This window comes from Apus apus, chromosome 4, assembly GCF_020740795.1.
Source record: "Apus apus isolate bApuApu2 chromosome 4, bApuApu2.pri.cur, whole genome shotgun sequence".
Classification (NCBI taxonomy): Eukaryota; Metazoa; Chordata; class Aves; order Apodiformes; family Apodidae; genus Apus; species Apus apus.
In genome coordinates, this window is record NC_067285.1 from 20,780,632 (window position 1) to 20,801,069 (window position 20,438).

Here is a 20,438-nt window from a genome sequence, read left to right on the forward strand (position 1 = left end):
GCAGCTGGTGCCCTGGGTTCTTTCAGTAATGTAGATGATGGAGAGCAAAGATCTGGGTGAGCATAGACATTGTTCTTTACAAATATACAGGATTGTTCTTGTGGGTGGGTTCAGAGCACCTCCTTCAATTGCACTGTGAGCCACAAACAGCTGGTGTGGCTCATCATTTCAGTGACACAGTTGAGCCTGTGTCAGGCAGACACAGGCAGGCTGCCTAGGTTGCCTGGCAGTGGCATCTGTTGATGTTCACAAAACTGGAGATGCCAAAATTAATTGTGCATGCTTGTTCCTTGGGTATTTTGCACTAGCATGACTAGTCATGAGGCATCCCTGTTTGGGAACCCAGCTATTGTCTACACCCAGAGGTTGTGAGCACTAGTGAAAACTGAGTTAGAGTCATGAGTATTGATGAAATAAGTCTGAGGCATCTGCTTGGGTTCACATTGCTGTTTGTTTTCCATGCTTATCGCTGTACCGCACTGTGGGAAACCTGCTAATTCCTGTCATCAGTAAATATATAGGCTATGCAGATGCCCTGGAGCAGGACTGGGGGATTCCTGACAAGTGGTTGTGACAGACAAACAGGTGAAAATTTTACTCCATCTGGTGACTGAAGATCAGTTCAAACACAGACAGTGGTTGATGTTTTTTAAGCATGGAGTTGTACTCATCTGCCAGCTCAGGTGCCTCTCATACACTTATATTAACTTGGAGCTGACTGCAGTGAGGTTGAAGGATACCTGTCCCCAGTTATTTGTCTTGAAATGTTAGAGATCAGCCTGTTTTTAACAAATCACAATATTGCATTTTGTTTTGAGATGTATTTTTAGGAATATTGTTACTCAGTCTTCTGCCTGAATACCAGAAGATTTTGTTGGTCAACTTTTTTTCCCCTCTACTTGTTGTCTTTGGAAAAACAAATAAATCAGATAAAAAGTTAAAAGGCCTGGATGAGACACCTTTTCATGGAAAAGGAGCATTTCAAACTGTTACGGACATTTTTGTATTGAGTTCTCATAAGAGACAGCAAAATTATTTTTCTCCCTGAAATCAGGTGTGCTACTCAGAACTACGGAAAGGAGAAAATGCAAGCAAGGAATGGGAGCAGGAAATTTCTTTGTGTTGGGGGAAAAAATATCAGTTGGAGGTGATTTGCATGGAAGATCATTGAAGATTTTAGGAAGAAGACACTGCTTTGGAATGTGAGCCTTCTAGAGCCCCCTAAAAATGTTACTGTGGAAAATTAGGACTGTGGAGGCATTGGTGGGTTTGGACTCTTTGGATGTGTGTGAAGCACCTGGAGGAAAAATGTTCAACCTGTCCTCTGTCTAGAAGGAGGTCTTCTCCTTCCCAGAACCATCTGCTATACCTTCCAGGAGTCATGGCACTTCTGTGCTCTGCGCAAGGTGCAGACACTTGTATGTGGACTGTTTTCCTGGGGGAGAAATGTGCCAAAAACTAAGACAGCTTGCCAGGCTGCTTTTTAAATGTTGGTGCTGGATTTGTTTGTAAAAAAACCCACAGTCGTTCTTCCTTTTTGCCCCAACAGACAAATGCTGTCCAGTTGCATATGCTGGGAAGTAGTGGGATTAAACGTTCAGGGTGTTTGGTGCAGTTTACCAGTCCAGTGTAGAAGCAAATTTTCTCACATTGGCTCCATCAGCCTCAGTAAGAGCTGCTCTGTTCTTACTATCCAGAGCAATTAATGCATCTTCTTAAAGAAAAGCTGGCACACAGCTTCACAGAGGGTTAAGAGTTTGCACCTGGCTGTACACTGCAGAGCTCTCTGCCAAGAGAAACACTGGTTTCCAATTTGTTAGCCTGCAGTTTGGAGATTTAAAACCTTTTATTTTTTTATTTTTTGTTATTGTCTGTTTTGGAAATCCTCCCATGTTAAATTAAAAAGGAGACCTTGGTAAAGGAAATCAGAAGGGATGCTTTGCCAGCAGTCTCTGAACTTGTGACCCTTTTTAAAATAAAGCACTTGGGCTTTCCTGTGGGATGGCTCCTTTGGGGTGGAAGCAAGCATCTTTCAGGCTTGTGTGCATTTAGGAAGGAGGCTTTGACAGCACAGGAGAAGTTGCAATGCAGCATTCTCAGCCGGGACTTCCAGCAAGGACAGTTGTTCAGCTGGTTTGGAGCTGTGATAAATCATGGTTCCCTTGGAGCACAGTGGGACTGCAGAGAGCTGGAAATAAATGCTAAGGAAATTCAGCTTTTGTAGTGGGCCGTCTTTCAGGATGATATATGGCTTTGTAACAGAAAGAGATTCCTTTGCTAGGGCTGGGAGAAAACTGCTGCCTTCCATTGGGAAGGAAAATGTAACAATTTTGTTGATGTAAATCCATGCTGCAGGCTTGCCTTGAAAGCTCTGCTTTGGCATGGGCTACCTTAGCCTGAGAAACAGTGTTGTACTAATGGAAAAGAGCCACTGAGAGCCCAAGGTAGTGGCAATTAGTTTGGGGCTGAAATGGGATAGTAGGTTTGGCAGGAGAGTAGGGAATGGCTATCTACTTGACCAGTATAGTAGTCACTTTCCAAATGCAGCTGGGACTGCAGCTGGACTTGGATGGCATGGGATGCCGTTTGCATCTCTGCCCCTTGACTGCTACGTTGTCCTGATCAAGTAATTTCTCTGGATGGATAAAAATGTCCTCAAATAGAAGTCACAGGAGCCTATTATGTCTGCTCTCTTCCACTGGCCGTTCCCTATCAGCTTTGGCTGTGCTGGGAGACCTGTTACCTCATGGGGAACCGACAGCACTTTAGATTCTTCTTTGTTTTGTGTGGGGCTTGGATTGCCAAGAAGCTGGGGAGAGCCCAAGTTCTGTGTTTATGTAGTTATAATTTATGTCAGTCTGCATATAGGTTTGTCCACACTATGTCTTGTTCAGGAGCTGTTGCCTTGTTTCTGTGACCTGGGTTTGGTAGCACTGTTAAGGAGACCCAGCCAAAAAGCCAGAGAAAGCCCCCTTTGAGGCTGTCTCCTATCCCCCTGCTGTGGCCAGATAACAATGGGGAAGCAGCTTAGCCCCAGGGAGAGGGAGAAGGAGCTGAGTCCCCCTCTGCTCATGTCCAGGGCTCTGCTGCTTATAGCAGCTCTCGCCTGGGGCAGAGTGTGGCAGCTGTGGTGTGCCCAGGAGCAGGCAAAGACTTCCTGCAGTTCCCATGTCTTGGACAAGTGACACTGGAGAATACTGTTACAGTGACTGAGATGCTGAGATGCAGAATAGATGAGGCAAATGCCACCTCAGAATAGGTGTCATGTTGTATCAGAAAAAACTCTGTTAACGTTACATAAATGAGTTCCCACAGTTTGATTGCAGGTTTCTGATACTTAAGCAAAGGTCCTTACTTCATTTGGTTTTGCAGTAAAAATTAGATAATTGATTTCTCAGACCTAACTTGCTTTTACCAGTGATGTTGCTAGTGTAAGCAATGGGATGTTTTCCCCCCCTCCCCCAAGTAATGTAAATATTGTTCACTTAATAAGTGAAGAAAAAAGTGATTCCATCAAATATGGTCACTGTTGCAGACAGACTCAGCATTGCTCCTTGTCTAACTTACTCAGTTCTCTTAGATTGTGCCACCAATTAATTTGTTCTGCTTTTTCTGATTTTTCATCAACCTATGCAGTCTTCATTGTATGAGCTTTAACAGGTCTGCTTCTAACTTCTTTGTTATTTCTGAAAGACCCGTTCTGCTTGGTCAACTGTCTCATCTCCTGTGTTTATTTTGTTCAAATTCCCAAAATGGTAACTACACACTGTGCAGCATCAACTTGGTCAGGATACTCCAGGGGTATATTTTTTTTTCCACTCAGACAATTTCCAGTCTATTTTTCTGAGCTGTGAATGTCAAGTTATCAGTTTGTTTACCTTATTTTCATGGCTTTTGGCTGAAGCTCAAAATTTTTTTTACAAAATTAAAAACTCTGCAAACTTAAATCTGGGTAACTGATCCACAAGGGAATAAATAACTGGCGTTTCTCCACCAAAGAGGAAATGGTAGACTGGGTCTCAGCTTACATTTTTAGACAAATGCAGTGTGTCAGTGTGCTAACTATATCTGTGAAGTCCTGCAGACTGTTGGCTGTAGCCTTTAGATACATGCAGCTGAGCTCAAGTGCTTCATCTCTATCTTTCTGTCTTACACAAATTGTTAGCCTGGGGATGGTGTGGATGCAACATCTCAGTCAGGACCTGAGCTGTGACTTGGCTAGGTCCTTCACACGTACTAGGAAAATGCCAGTGATTGTCCCTTTTGGAGTCTTTAATGAAGAGTGAACACCACCACCTGAGTGCCTGATTGAGAGTCAGACAACAAATAAGACAAGGGATCCCAGGTAATAATCCCCTTTTGGTGGGTCTGTACAGTGGCTTAATCTAAATGCTGTTACCTGACCTCCACCAATGTCCACTCCGTATGTTTAAAACTGCTGTGGTGTATTACCTTTTTCTGGTCCATGGAGTAATCACCTGTTAGGTGCTATATGGTCCACATAGGAATTGTACTTTCCTTTCAAAATAAAAACTAAACTAATTGAGGTTTGTTTCTCTCCAGCTGCCTTTTGGGGAGATATCGCTTTAGATGAAGATGATCTGAAGCTGTTTCAAATAGACAGAACTGTTGACTTAACAAAGCACTCAGATGGCAACGCAAGACACACTTCAGGTAAGGGCAGCCCTGGGTGGTGATACCTTCTTTCCGTTTTATTCTTAGGGAGGAAGAAGTTCCCTCTCACTGTAGATGCCTGTTCCCACAGCCAGGGCAGTGCATGCAGAGCTCAGTTATGTGACTGAGGGTGGGATCCAACTCTTAACTTTTGCCCAATAAAAAAACAAGTCCAAATTTTATATAGCCATATCCTATCTTGTCTGAGGGAGAAAACTTTCAAATTTACAGCACTGGTCTCTTTTTTTTTTCTTTTTTCTTTTTTTTTTATTTTTTTTCAAGGAACAGCCTTTCTGCCAATTTGGAAGGAAATACATTTGAGGTTGGGCCACTCAGCTTGGTATTAGTCTTAACTCTCAATTTCCTCCCCCATTTTCTTGAAATGTATGATATTAATGCATTTTTTCAGCCGTCTACCTAGATAAAACCCACTGCAGTCTTGCATACAGACTACCCTTGAAGTGGTTATAATTGACATAGGTTAACAATTGTGTTGATTTTTTGTAAAGCCAATAGATGGGGTAATGTGCTTATGTTGCCTCCCTGCTCAGCTCTTATGTATGCTCAGTCTTGTGCCAGACCAGAGCTGTTTTTTGACTTAGGAGCTCTGACTGAACTCCAGCTCTATCAGACTCTGAAATGCTCTGCAGCTGGTTTGGAGGGCTCCCTGCAGTATTGTTGCTTCTACTCCACTTTCTGCTGCAAGAGAGAAATTGTTGGAAGTTTGAGCTCTGAAAGATACTTGAGGGACTGGAGACAGAACAGGTCAGGACAAACTCGTTTTTCCTCTTTCTCTCTCTGCTGTTACACTCCTAGGTTTTCAAGTAGGGTGAAAGGTTGGGTATAGACTGAAATCACTGAAGTTGTACATTTACCTGACCCTTGTGCATCTCAGCTTGTATTGTCATTTGTAAGGACTGGTGGCTGGTTCTGTGTTCTTGTGACTGCCTAGCTTTGGTTTCAGAGCATCTAAGCCTTGTATAGATCCTGTCCTTGGGATCAGTGCCCTAGCTTCTTGTTGGAATGAAAGATGACACATCCAACATGGGGGAATGCTTTTGATGTCGATGTAATAGATAAACTCCTGCAGATACTGAAGTTCTGAACAGAGGAGGTGCTGTCTAGTTCTTCAGATGACAGATTGCTCCCTGGAAATGCCATCGTCCTGCATTATCATGTCACTTAGCCCACTGATACCATGTTTTTGGGCTGTGATGCATTCTCAGGGGACAGATGATTGTTGCCTTCAGAGCAGAAAGTAAATCAGAAAATTAGGACTAAGTAAATGACACAGGCAACATTAATGTGTTCCACATCTCTTTGTCGGTTCCTGAAGTTAGATGAGACTACTGGGGAAGCAGTCAGATAGTTTTAGATTGTGCTACCTTGCTCTGGTGGCTTTTTTAATTGTCACATCTAGCACTTTTCTTTCACTTGTGACTGATGCCAGACCTGCTCCATCTGGCAAATAACTGAATTTTATAATCCACATCTGTATCATGTAGTGCAGGCACTAGTCTCTTACAACTGTGGCTCATGCTGTGTGGTTGCACAAATCTCTTTCTGGCACCTTTTATTGACTGAGGCCAAAGTTGGTGCATTATGTAATGAATGTTGTCACATCACTCATTTGGCCCTGTCCCCATCTCCAGTAGACTTAATTTGTCCCCTTGGATTTCAGTCCCTGGAAGTGTGAGCTGACAAGTGGGCAGCCCCCTGATTGCCATGAGTGCTACAGAGCATGCAGAGAGGGATCCCTGTCTTTACCTGCCCTGGGAGGGGGACCTCTGCAGGGGCAGGAGGGGTTGATTCTTCTCTTGAAGGCCTTTCTTGACAATCATGTGAATTGTAAGAGGGTGGCCTACTTCAGCTTGGTGGGGGTTGAGACCCATTCTTCTTTGGGAGAAAGTTCTGCTCTCTGCTTTTTCATTTCCAGTGGGAAGAATGCAACCTCTGTACAGAAACAGCCTAAGACCTTTTATGAATGGGACTCCTTGAATTATAACATTTCAGAGTTTCCTAAAGCTGCTAATTGGATTAGTTGTATAGTGGAGGAAGTGCTTAATAGGTATATACAGACACACAGGCGCTTCGTATCTGGGAGTGGCAGTTCTGAACACCCGATTAGGCCAGGCATTCTTCTTCCCCTGTGGTGTTTCCTTGTCCCCAGAAATGCTGTTCAGCTGGGAGGAGGGGAGAAAATTGGGCTGTTTGACACTGCTGGGCTGCTTGTAGACATGCAACCTGTTAGCTTGTGTGAAGCATCTGCAGCTCTCAAGCTCTGGAGGAAGAATGAGGTTCCCATGTACCTGGGTGACAAGGGACATGGTTCTTCACTGGGTCTAACTGAAGACGATCTGCTTTAGTAAAAGCTCTGCCTTGGCTGGTGAGGGCTGAGATTGTCAGATGCTTCAAGCTTTCCCCTTCTTCCAGTCTTTGTCCAGAAAGACACCTATGCACTTCTCTACTCCCTTGAGAGAGAGGCAGGCAATCTTATCTGAGAACCATCTGGATTCTGGGACAGATCTCTGTGCTGAGCTTAATTTCTTAGAATGAATGTGCACCAGGCTTGTTTTCTGCATTAATTTCCTGCTTGTAGAAATGCTGTAGTTGCTATTCAGACCCAGCAAATATCAGTTAGTGTTTTAGTCCTGGGACTTATTTTATCTGGGATTTAAAGCAATATATCAAATAGCATTGTCCTCCTGGTGAAGTCACAGAACAAGGTCATGGTTCCTCCCCTCAGAGTGCTCTGATATAGTCTTTGAAGAGTGCTTGTTGTGGGGTGTGCAGCTAGAGGTAACTGTCTCCTTGGCACCTTGCTTCAGGGCTCCAGCAATAGTGTCCCTTTTTGGCTAGGTCTGACTGTCTCCAGTAAACCTGTACTCTTTTGTGTGGATGGTCACATAAGGATTTGGCATTACACAGGGAATTGCATCACTTTTGTTATGTACTTAAAAGCTTGTTGTAGAGCAGTGTATGACCTGATAGTCCTTACTGATGTGAGCAGTCTCCTTTGCTCCAATGGAGCTTCCGTTTCAAGAATTTGTCAGGAAGAGTACAGGTTGACCAGCTGAAAACTACAGAAGGCTTTGCAACAGCATTTTGTCTGCCAACATCCTTCTCTGGTGCATTTATAAAAGCAGGCTTTTCTTCAGATCCTGTTGAGGAAAAGGCAGTCTTACAGAGAAGTGTAGCCCATTTAATCCAAGTAGTTTTTAGGTGTCTGCATGTTGATCTCTGACTCAGTTAAAACTCTGAGCTGTGAGTTGGTAGAGAGTAAGAGAGCTCAGGACTGCCAGCTAGTTAATTTCTTGTCTGGACCTTTTCAGAATTTACCTCAAGGCTTATTCCAAAGTGCTTTCCTCCAACCCAGTTTTAAATAATTCCATTTGTATGATTTCTGTACTCCTTTCAGCAGGTCTCTCAACCCTTAGCTCAGCTTTACTTGAAGCTTAGTTTTACTCTGATCAGTGATCTGGTAAAAGAGTTGTTTAAAGTTGTACACTGGCCTTTTCTTTGAGTTTAGATTTTTCTAAGCCAGGAGAAAAAGTGTGGGGTTTTCTGTTTGTGGTTTTGCTTTTTCTTGTTGGTTTTTGGTTCACCCCTTCCCCCCCATTGGCCATTCTCCTTTGAACCTAGGTCCTAAGCTCAGAGAATTGCTTGTGGTCTTTTTTGTTCGCTGCTTTTTATATTACAAGAGATTCTGCGGGCCAACCTGTGCCCTGCACATAATTTAGTCATCCTGTTATTGCTGTCTGTAATGCTGTATAAAAATTTGCCAAATAGGAAATTTCCTCCTCCCCTTGAAAAATGTTTTGCAGCTACAAGAGGGGACAAACAGTGAGGAATGTTAAATTGAAAGTGTTACTTTCTATTTAAAACTGTTTGCACTAGCTACCACCTTGTCTCTGTTTCTGTGGGATCAAGTTTAGATGTCATGTTCACTATGAAAATTGGTTGTTCTCATGCAGTGCTGTGAAAGTGGATACCCTTAGGATTTGGCCGTGCAGGGATACAGTGATGATTCAAAACAAAATGAAATTAATCCAGTACCTGGAGATCTGCCAGTGAGTGCTCTCCTCAGCAAGCCCATGCTTCACAAACTATAATCACTCTGAAAGATTTTTCTAAGAGCTTTTTGGAAAGTTTCTCTTAGATTTTTGTTTGCCTGTCTGTTTTAACCTTAGTGAAAATATTTGCTTTTACAATATAATTTTAGCTTAAAAGAAACTTGAGTCAAAGTTTTGAGGATTCCTGTGCTGCTGAGAACCTGCAGATGGCTTTGAAATGGGAAAGAAGATGATCCACAGGTGGGCTGGGAAACTGCACAGTGTTTTGGGCTCAAATGAGTCCACTGGTGCCAGATTATTGTCTTTGTTTTATTGCTTTATCTGCTGAAGCACTGGACACAGAGGAAGACCACCTTCTGTATTCTTTCTATGCCTATGGGAAGGACATGCCCATTTAATGCAAGTGGGCTTAATTTAAGTCTTTTCAGGCATCTTAGGGATTAATAGGACTTTTCTGAAATATTATGTCTTTTCCTGATTTTTGTCTCATGGAGGCAGCTTCTAGTCCTGAAAGGCACCTCTGTGAGTGAGAGTCTCTTCTGAGTTTGGCACCAGCAGATCAGAAGACACAGGAGTCTGGCTGCCCTCACTGATGCTGCGCTGGTCTTGCTGCTGAGGCACTGACTCTGCATCCTGCTGCTGCCAAGAATGCTTTTCAAGAACAGTCAGAACAGGTTTTCTTTGCCTCTGATCCTGAGAGATTTTTAGAGTCATGGCTTGAAGGCCTTGACAAAGTTTTCTCAGTGCCACAAATGAGTGGCAGGCAGGATTTGTGGAGCAACTTTGCTGGCTAAAGTGAGTAACTTCAGATAATAGTGCCACTAGGACAGGGATATATTTAATCTCAGGATTTCTACTGAAATCAGGGGGGAGACAGGCTCTGTGAACAGCTGGAAAATCTGACAGCAAATTCATACAAGTTACTCTCTGGCAAATGAGCAAATAGGAGTTCTGCACTAAATCTTCTCTTAATAAGAGCAGGGAGTTGGTTTGTTGGCACACACTAGCTCCACTGTTCTTGAAGATGCTGTGAAACTGCAGGCAGCTACTCTACTGCTTCACTAGATCTGTACAAGGCCTAAATGTGCAGCAGGCTGCTTTGCATTTTCTTGCTTTGGGATGCCAGTGGTCACCTTGTTTCACAGGACTCTTCCTGTTTCGGGACTGGCTCATTCCTTTTTCATAGCACAACAACCCAGGAATCACAGATTTCAATGCAATGTGTGTGAACTGCTTTGGAACATGGAGGCAAACCTTGGAGAGAGCTGGAAAGGAGCGGAAGAACATGCAGACCTCCGTGGGTGCACACCAGAAAGCCCGTATGGCCCAGGGGGATGACTGCAGTGCTTTTCAAGTTAAGAGCAGCTTCTCATCCACCTGTGGGCTGTCAGCCCTTGAAAGCTTCATGGCTCTCGGGTTTCAGTCTTGAGACAAGGTGTTGATTCCCATGTGAACTGGGATTGCTTGCAGGACAGGGTGCTCCAGTGCAGCTCTTCTGCTAAGAGTTGTGCAGTTTAGCCTCAGCGTGGAGGATAAGACTTCTCCTCCATTGAAATGCTTAAGGTGCTGGAAGCAGTCATAAGCAGGGCTTCTGCTGCTTCACTTTGGGAAAGGTTGCTCACAGCCTAAGGGCTGTGGGCAGTAGTAGTGCTGCATATTACTTCCAAGACCTCTTTGATAATACTGATGTGTTTCTAGTAAAATTTAAATTAGTGCAAAATAGACTTCTAGAAGAATGTAAAATCCAAGGATTTTAGACCATGATTGACTGACATGCCAGGGAAGATCTGATTTATGGATTTGAAGTAGAGACTATTAAATTCTGGTGACTTGGCACATGCATGCCATGCTCAGAGCTGTTTTTCCCTTTTAACTCATGTTTAGTGCTCTGCTGTAGTGCCACTTGGTTCAGGATTGAAAGGGTGGACTTCAGCACCAGTGGATTCAGGGCAGACTGGGGCCCAACCTTTAAATTATTTAGGTAAGCTTAGAGCAAATCTATGGGTTGTGCTAAATTAATCTGAGCTGTATAGGTCATAACTAGCCAGGAGCAACACAAATAATTATGTATGTGCTGTAACATAACCCACATCTGAACTCTCTGCAGGGGTCTGATCTTCCACTGGGAAATCTATAGTGAAGGCTGCTTCCTCTTATGTGGGTAGAGGAACATCTTTGTTCTAAGCGACCCATCTGAGGGCTCTGTCCATCTGTTTGCACACCTCCTTTCAGTTTTCCACCACACGTGACGTGCACTCTAGGGATGTCTCTTTGCAGCTCATGCAGTCCCTTTACAGGAAGAGGAGCCTTGGCCCACTCTGCAGAAAGGTGAGTGCTGAACACCTGATGCTTGGCCTGATGCTGAGTTTTGTTTAGCTGTGTCAAATTCTTTTCCTGTGACTAGCCCCCATGTTTACCTTTTTGAGTCCATTCAGTCAGGGGTTTTAACCAGAGCAGGCAACAGTGAAATGAATTTCCCACAGTTTTGTAATTTGCTAAGGTGAGGCAGAAGCTTCTCTTGGGAAGAACTGGGTAAATTCTCTAGGGCTGAGAGTGCTCTTGTTCATGCTACTTTTCTGAGTTATCCTGTTTCCCAGTTTCACATTTTTGTACAATAAGCCAGTGATCTTCTCTTTGCAGAAAAGCAGATACTGTTTTTTTTCCTTCTAGGTCAGAGGCTTGCAATCCTATTGCATCCTTCTCAGACCTGCCTCATTTTCTCCAGCATGAAGATAATTGCCTAAAAAGCCCACGACCTTTGGCTGTTGCTGATGAACCTGTAGTTAAGGGTCTCCTGCTAGCAAGATGTGCCTGAGTAGCAACAAGAGGTGCTAGAGTATTTACTTCACCAGTCCCACCAAAAGTTATGCAGGCTTCAATATGCTTTGGACTAGGATCTTTCCAGTATGACACATTGCTTCAAAACCAGTTGGGACCAGTGGGGCTTGAAGTATTCATTCGCACACTGGGCTGTGGTGTTTCAAACTTGGTTTGTGACAAGCAGAGAAATGCTACAATCACTACAAGAGAAATAACGTTTATCTCCTCTTCTCCTGTGCTTGAGATATAGGTTCTGCAGGGCAGCATAAAAAGAGTCCCAAGCAATAGGTGAAGATACCATCTGCCCTTTACCAGAGCACAAGCTCAATGACATGGCCCTACTACTTGCTCTGCCCTCCCCATGGAGTAAGATGTATTTTTTCCACTTGTCTACATTCCCAATGGCAGCTGGTCACATGCACCACAAAGTTTGTTTTGTAAATGCACTGTTCCTTGAAATCAAGTTTTCTGGCTGGTGGCCTCCTGCCTGTCAAAAGTAAGTGGTTTTATTTCTGCTGTGCAGCCAACATTCAGCCTTACATAGTTTTGCTTTAAGTGCTTTTACAAGCTCTGCGATATTGCCGAAATTAATCCACATAAGGAATAAAGCTTTCTCCATTGTAATGAAAATTCTCAGCTATTTCAGACTCTGCCACTTATACATTCTGAGTGGAAACTTTGGTTGTGTTTATCCTGTAAGTCCAATTCATATAATTCCTTCAGAAATCAGCCAGGAAGGCAGTAACTCCGTATCACTTTTGACAAACGCTGCACATCAGAAATTAATCAGCTTGGATTTTGTTAATGAGCAATTAACTTTCTTTAAGCACCCAAAGACATCTGCAGAAACTGTGTATGTTGATGCCATGGTTGGAGCTGCTGCCAAGCAGCCTCTTTCTATAGATCCTTCCTATTGAACATGGTGTCACCCTCAGCTTTGGGGATATCTGAGGCAGTGTCACTGCACAGATGATGCTGAATCCCTGCTGCTTCCTGCTTGACTTTGTCTGGCCTTAGCTCCCAGCCCCACTGCTTTCCCCATCCCCTAAGTTCTCCTCTGGATATATCTCAAGCCCCTGTAAGCTGCTGCTAGGCAGCACTATTAACCCTCTAAGGAGTTGGGGTACTCGCCGTGTAAAGCATTTATAACATCTGATTTCTGTTTGCAACTGTCTTGCTCTTGATTGCTCTTAATTAAATTTTCTTTTGCTCTTGTCTACAGCTGGTGTAACACGTTGGGAGGCTGTTCCTTTTACTCATGCCAGAAGAGTCTGAATAGTCTTTTGTGTTGAAGTGGAGGTTATTAAATAGCTTTATATTAATTAACTGTGATGCAGGGAACACATGGGCAAATGTACTTGAGGAGATCAGTTTATCCATATGGAAATTACATTGGAAGTTAAATCCATCACCCTAATTGTAAAATTTGACAGTGCTTAGCCAATAACAGTGGAATTGCCTAAATCATGCATTTGTTTCAGAGCTGGGCAAATGCCTAAGTTCTGTGAATACATGCTCAAATGAAAAATTGAATTTGCTTCAACTGTGTAGGCTGCCTTGTAATTTCTGAGAGTGCTTTAGCAAATTACTTTGGAGGCAGAAATGGTCAGTGAAAGAGTAGGGTCTAATAACCCTTGAGTGCAGTTGTTGCAGAGTGGTCACTCCACGAGGCTGGCTTGGATGCCTTCACCCTCAGGCTCTCCCCTTTCAAGCAGGGATGTTGCTGTGCCCACAAAATAACAAGTTGCTCACTCTGTTCAGCAAAATAGCTGCCAAGTCCAAGAAACAATTGGTGGCCAAAATGGCTTGATGGATAATCGCAAACAAGAAATGAATTAGAAGTTGTAAACTGCTCATGGTTGATTGTGAACAGAAAGGGGCTACATTCGTGGAATAAATGTGTTCACTTCGAGCTGCTTGTTCAGGCCTAATTTGGAAAGAAAGCTGGTGCTTCTAGTTGCAGTGGACAAAAAGCCCCTTTGCTGCAGCTCCCCTTCACAAATAGCAAGGACAAAGTATTTATTCAACTGTCAAGTGGGGGGAAAAAAGCAAATTAGTTTTAGGCTGAAATGCTGGATTGTGTTTGCTGCTGTAGTTCTGGGGCCAGATGGCAACTTGGACAGCCCTGGGGAACAGGTAACAAGTTTCTCCAGGGCAAAGATCAGAGGCAAATGGAAATATTCAGATTATCTTGCTGTTCCACTTCCTAGAGTGAAGATGATAGTGTGAGATGTATAAGGCTGTGTTAGGGAGGGGATTAGGCCCTTTTCTTTTTGCAACTGATGGTGTTGCTGAATCCTGGTGTCAGTTTGTGGCAGGGAGTGGGTTTGAGACCTGACACCCCCACTGAACTGCAGCTGTCGCTGGGATGGATGAGGCAGTTTCCCTGCCAGGAGCTCTCGGTGGGCAGCTCCGCTGCAGTGAGAAAAGCTCCTCTGCCACTTACCCCCCATCCCCTGCTCCCCCACAGGTTCCTTAATGACTGCAAATCATTTGGGCACCTGTTTCACTAAGGAGTCAGGACCTTGGGGCTGGAGATGGCCTAAGGTTACCCAGCAGTGGCCACGTTTTCTTGTACTCCCAAAGCTTTTCAAGCCCCCCTTGCCCTTTTGCCCTGGTGCTGGCTCATGCCTCAGTATCCCTGCAGCTGGCAGCCAGTTTGTGGTGTCCTTTAAATGAGCTCTGCTGGAGCTTGTACATAACCAAGCAGATAACGTGTCTTCGCTATATCTACTTAGGGTGCTCAATCTTTTAAACATGGTGCAGGCTCCTGGGTGTTAAGGAGGCACCAGAAACTCCAAGAAGCTCCAGGTTTGGGAGTGTCTTAATATCCAGGCAGAAAGCAAGCTGGAAGGAAGGTCTCTGTGCTGGCACCACGCCCTCTCCATGGAAGGAGTTTTAATTGCATTCAAACATAGTTTAGCTTCCAGTGTAGTGTTTTCATTTTGAGTTAATTTTTATCCAGTATAAACAAGGTAATGGGAAAACAAAAGGATTAGGAAGGCTGAGTGGGAGGAACAGTCTGGCCAGGCTGGGAGCCCACAGCTGGAACAGTGCAGGGGGGATGCTGCAAGGCAGGGAGCTGTGCATGGTGGTGCCCCAGGGGCCCCGAGTAGAGTGAGGCTGAAGCAATTAGACTGTGCAGGTCAAAGGAAAGGGGATGTTAGCAGAGGGGGGTGGGAGGTTTGTACTGCCTGCTAGAACAGGAACGGGCAAACCCAAACTAGCTCTGACAGTTTCCTTGTCACCTGCAAGTTCACTTCTGCTTTTCCTTCCATTCAAAGGAGAGAGAGAGGGAAGGAGGAGGATTATTGTGAATCGAGAAGAATGTGGTGGAGAGGTGAATGCCTCCTAGAAATAGTTCTTAATACGTCAGATTCATGGGAAATCAAGTGCAGTGGGGTGGGGCAGTTGGTGCTACATATTAGTGCTTGGATGTGCTAGGAAGGGAGAAGTTGCACACTGTGTGTGGGGACCTGGCCTGACACCAGAGACAATTACATGGCCCAAATACTTGTGTGCTCACTTTAGCTTTTAATTTTTATTTGTCCCAGTAAAAGTACTGGGACTGCTTTAAGTAAGCCAGGGATTTGCAGGACTCTTTCTCACTGGAAGACATTGGTGACATGACACAAGTTGCAGGTAGAATCTTCTCTCTCATTTTTTTTTACCCCAGGGAGCAGAGGTGGTTGTTACAGTCAGCAGGAAATGGCCCCTTCCAGTCTTCTCAGCCCTTCTTTGTCTCCAGAGAGTGTTATTCCCCTTAAGCATTGACTCTTTGTTGAAAGGTTGGTGGAGAGGTTGGGTCAAGTAGTCCCTTTTCTTGCACTGCCTTCTTTAAAAAAAAAAAGATGCAGCATAGTATCCAAGTGATGCTGTCACTTCCAGAACAGCAGGGAGTGCCCAGGGAAAACACAGGGTGTTGGGGGAAGAGTGCTGCCTGCCACACTGCTCCAGACATGCCACAGGGTAGCCAGCAGAAGAGCTGGTGCTTTAAGTGCTCTTGTTTATGGCAGCCTGCATTTGCTTAGCTGTGTTCAATTTCCTTGTCTTGTGAGCTTCCCTGGGAGGCTGGTGTCCTCACCCTGCACAAGCGTTTGCAGAGCTGATGTGGAGATGACACATGTGCTTGTCAAGCCTCTGGACCTTGGGACTTTCCAGAGTTATTGCAGCTAGTCAGCTTACTCTGAATATGAAAAACAGATTTCTGCTGGGAATTTGGGGTTCAGAATTCTTTTCCTCTTTATTTTTCTTTAAGTAAATTGAGGTAACTTCAGCTATTTCACTGGCAGGAAATGCTGAAGAGTTATCTCAAATCATAGCTGAGATCTCCAAGGCCCTGGGGTCTATGAAGGGTTTTTGCTATAGCCTGTCCACCAGTTCTGGGAAACATCTGTTCACATTCTGAATGCATTTTCCCAGAAGAGCTAGTTTTAATAAAATCATCACTTTCTCTGTGGTTAGAAAATCCTGTGCAAAAAAGTGTTTTTTCCTGTGCTGAAAAGTTGTTGGTGACTGGTTAAAGAGGAATTTAAAAAGCAGATTGTAACATCAGGTTTTTACTTATCCTGCCCATCCAGAAGCTTCTCTGATGGCCATAATGTGACTGAGCTTACCAGAGCTTAAGTTCTAAATGTGACAACTGATTAATGTCACCTGCACTTCTTGGTTTTGATGATGCTTCATTGTAGCCTCTGTTATAAATCCAGTCTCCAAGCTGTGGCACATGGCTAGCATATATTGAATGAGAGTATGAAAGTGAGGTGTTTTAAGGCATGGGCAGGGAAGTAAAATTGTTAATCATGGTTTTTTTGTTGTATTTAGTGAGATTTTTTTCCTTGGTTGTGCCCCAGGGCTGACATGATCTTTTCTCTACAGTAAGACATGTTAGAAAAAGTCTTAGTGAGGCTCAATCCCTGAGAGACCAGATCATTATGTGTACAATCAAGTTGTTCTCTACTGAATCAGAAAAGTGGGAGCATCTGGCCAAGTCTCCAGGGTTTGCTGGGGACTCCATTGTCCTCAACAGACGTGATGAATGTAGAGGCGGTGGCCACCTTCCAAGCTCAGCTATGGAGCTCTTCCCCTGTGTGAGCAGCAACCAGGGAATAAGAGGAGATCCAGTGAACACGGAGGGGAGTCTTCATTGGTCTGGAGAGGAAAGATTATTCTAGCTTAGGACTGCTCTGAAGGTGGGAGGTTTTGATTTTTCATAGGAACTTTTCAGTTTTGCAGAAAAGGAAGATGTTGCAAGCTTCATCCCATCCAGCTTCCTATGTAGGAACATTTTGTTCTCCAACTATAAATTTTTCAGACACTTACAATTCCTATTGGCAATACTTGAGTTTTATAGCCATAGTCTGAAAATGGAGCTTAAGGTATGTTTGGATAGACTGATGTTTTTCCTGTGATTTTAAGTGGGTAACTCATCTGGCCCCTAGAGTGGTGTTTTCAGATATGTTATGATGTTTTAGAAGTTATCTGGCTCTCAAGGACCTTTGAGGTGTTAGAGGTTGTTACACGGTCTGTGGGGCAATCAGTAGGAGTGTGGTGGGTATTTCCAGGCCCACTATGAGCATCCCAACTCACTGGCAGGCTGCTTAGCTCTTTCCTCTCCTTTCTTAGACAAGAAACCCTGGTGGTTTGGGATCAAGTGGAAGCAAGCACAGAAGTATTTAGTGAGAAATCTAATTGCCCCCGTTTTGGTGGTTCAAACTAACCTGAATTTACAAAAATACAAACCAATAGAACAAGAAAAAAAAACAACAAGCAAAACCAACAACAACAAACAAACAAAAAAACAGCCCCTAAACTCCCCAAAACCCCAAACCCTAAGTTGTATCCTAGAAGACAAATTTTTGTAGAGGACAAATTTTCAGGTCCAGCATATTACTACTTTTCCTAGTCCCACCCTCTCTTGTGGAAATACGGGTAATGAATGGAGTCTGCTTCCTGCTATTTGCACAGGTTACACATCTTTTATCCTATGCTGGTGGTACAAGAGAACTGCAAACAGTACAGTTTTGATCTGACTCTCAGCTTGCTTTGCATGCTGTCTCTCTTGAAATACTGCCTTTTATTTTAATTTCAGCTGAACAACTTTGACTTGTTTAATAAAATTGGGTTTTAATTTTTCTCTTCTGGAAGTGTGGGAGAAATTACTTTCTCCACAACAGTACCACAGCCTGCCACTTTCTGCTTCACTGGACCCACCTCAGTCTGCCTCTAGTTCCTGCAAGCAATTTAGGCACCTGTTCTTCAGCCAGGGCTGCAAGCATGGTGGATTTGGTTCAGATTTTTGGTCCATTTAAGCTACTGGAAGCTTCTTTCAGCTGACCAAGCTCTCTTGGCAGCGCTGGACTGTGGAAAACAGAAAAATGAGTTGTTGTACAAGTAGAACATAAAATATTCCCAGCATCAGTGGAGAATCTCGTGTGTGTCCTCTGACAGGTTGTGTTGAAACACAAGCTATCTACCTAGGGAGTCCAGCAGTGTCCTGCTGGGGTTGTAGGTGTTGAGCAACACAAATAGTTAGGAATGATTGAATCATAAAAATGTTTAAGAGCTCAGGAGATCTAATACAGCTCTGTGCATGGAGGCATGATGTAACACATCCTGTATAATTCCTGGTGAAGCAGACAAAGCTTAAACAGGCTGGAGAAAGGTGATGGTTTGACACAGCAGTAGGTGGAAAGTACTGAAGATGAAAATGACTTTTGAAGGGTTTGTTGACTGCTGGATATACATTAAAAAACTAAAACCAGCCCTGTTCTGCTCACCTTATTATCAGTTACTGTAACCAGCAGACCAAGCCTGCCATTTATTACTGTATTGGCTTTCCAGTTAGCATTTTGTCAAACTGAAAATCTCCATTCTCCTCTTCAGTGCTTCTAATGATCATAGGCTTCAACACATACATGGACATTTCATGCTCTGAAGCAGTAATGGAGGTTGGTATCTGCTCTGCTCTTGGACATGATGGAATAGCCTGACAGAGAAGTACAACTTCAGGGACTTGAGGGGACCACAGGACCTGCACATTGCCTGTAACCCATGTGCAGCTGCTTTCAGATGCCAGGTGCATTTCTTGGCTTCCTTATTTGTTGATTATGACATGTCAGTTACTTATCTTTGTTTTGCTAGGATCATGCATTAGCCTTCTCTTGGGAAGAATCAGAAGTGAGGACTAAATGTTTGTCAAGTCACTTTAATCTTTGGGATATGTTTAGGTATCATAAGGGTAGGAAATGTCTAAAAGTTCAAGTGAAGTGGAACAGGATCTTCCAAAATTCTTGTGTATGATTCAAAAACATCCTGTGGGAGAGAAGGGTGTGAGTGCTCCCTGCCTGTATTAGTGAGATTAGTAGTATTTGAAAATATCCAGTATATCTGCACACCCATATCTGGCCTTTGTATAGAGCTCTCCCTTTTCATTGGCTGCAATGAGACAAAATATGCAAAGATGTTGTAGATTTCGTTAGTCACACTAGTTTATTCAAACATCTCCTTTGCATAAGAAACCAAGGCTTGCACTGATCACTGGGAAAGAATGTGCTCACAGCTTGGAAAAGCAGTCAGCACGAATGGCACTGCAGCGCGGCAGAGGTCAGCAGCTCGGGTGCAGGAGAGGGGGCCTGGCTGTAGGGTTTGGTGCCATCATTTGCAATTCAATTCCATACAGTTGCCTCTTAGGGGAACAATTCACTAAATGCAGAGTTGTTCTTTTTTCCTAATTCACCATATAATTCACCTCCCAAGTTCAATTAAGAAACAATCTGTGACTGGAAGCAAGCTGCGTTTATTTAGAAATAGAAAATTATCCTTTGCTTCAGCAAAGACCACATGCCTTAATCGTTCTGGTGATGAATAGCTGGTTGGGGTTTCCTTTAAATGCAATGGGGTATTGTGTGAGGAATGGCATACTTTGGGAGGGTGAGAAGTCCTGGGGATGTAAAATTTAACTGAGAAGAAGAACTTTTGTTGAGTTTGGGCTTAAGGAAGTGATGAGGACTGGGCATGAAAGAAAACAAAGGAAAATCTTAGGATGGGACATTGAGGCTGGAAAAGAGTGATAGAGTTCGGAGCAATCCATCTTGTTGAATCAGGCTTGTTCCTGTTCACACGTCTAGTGGCTTTTGTCCAGTCAAGCTCTGTTAAATTATGGCACTTCCTTTGGGAGACAGTCCCCTGATTTAGTGTGTCTCTTGGACCAGGAAGCTTTAACCTATAGTCAGCTGAGAGTCCGAGTATTTTACTTTCCTCTGGTTCATTTTTACTGCTGTCTTCCATAATCCCTTTCCTGATGTTTTAATTACTTATGGTAGTATAACGTCAAAGAGTTAGAATTTGACACCATCCCCTCAGCCCTCCTCCAAGGTGTCGGAGATGTACCTTTTCCCTGTCCTTGCCACACTGGGGGGGATGAAGAAGAGTTTGTGAGAAGTCAGCTCCAAAACAAAAGGAGAGTTTTCCAGCTGGCAGAGTAAGACTGGTTTAGGGGCTGGAAGACATCCAGCTGTCTCAGTGTTGGAACATCTCTCTTGGATCTGTCCACATGGCATCCAGCAGTGCAGTAAGATTAATGCTATCTCCCTTTCTGGGTATGGTGGTTGACCATGCTCTTTGTGCTTTATCCTGCCACTGAGATTGTAGTTACTTGCTCTTGGTAATACCTCTGCAGATATCAGTTCATTCAGCCTCCCTTCTTCTCAAAGGGGATCCATGGTACCAAGATGGGAGTGGAACAAAAGTGGTGGTATTGCCACCACCTTCTGAAAGGTATGAAAGTAGTCCATGCCAGTTTTATTTACCTGTTATACATCTTGATGTCTTATGTGTTGTCTTCTTTCCCCCTAAGCACCATTTTTTGAG

The 20,438-nt window shown here is 43.8% G+C and overlaps 1 protein-coding gene across 3 annotated transcripts in view; it reads left to right on the forward strand.

The window, feature by feature from the left end:
• Positions 1–20,438, forward strand: part of TLL2 (tolloid like 2) — a 94,624-nt gene that overhangs the window by 29,921 nt on the left and 44,265 nt on the right. For all 3 annotated transcript variants that reach the window (XM_051619419.1, XM_051619420.1, XM_051619421.1), the window contains exon 2: positions 4,564–4,674. In XM_051619419.1, the coding sequence (XP_051475379.1) occupies positions 4,564–4,674 (111 nt within the window). The remainder of the gene's footprint in view (positions 1–4,563; positions 4,675–20,438) is intronic.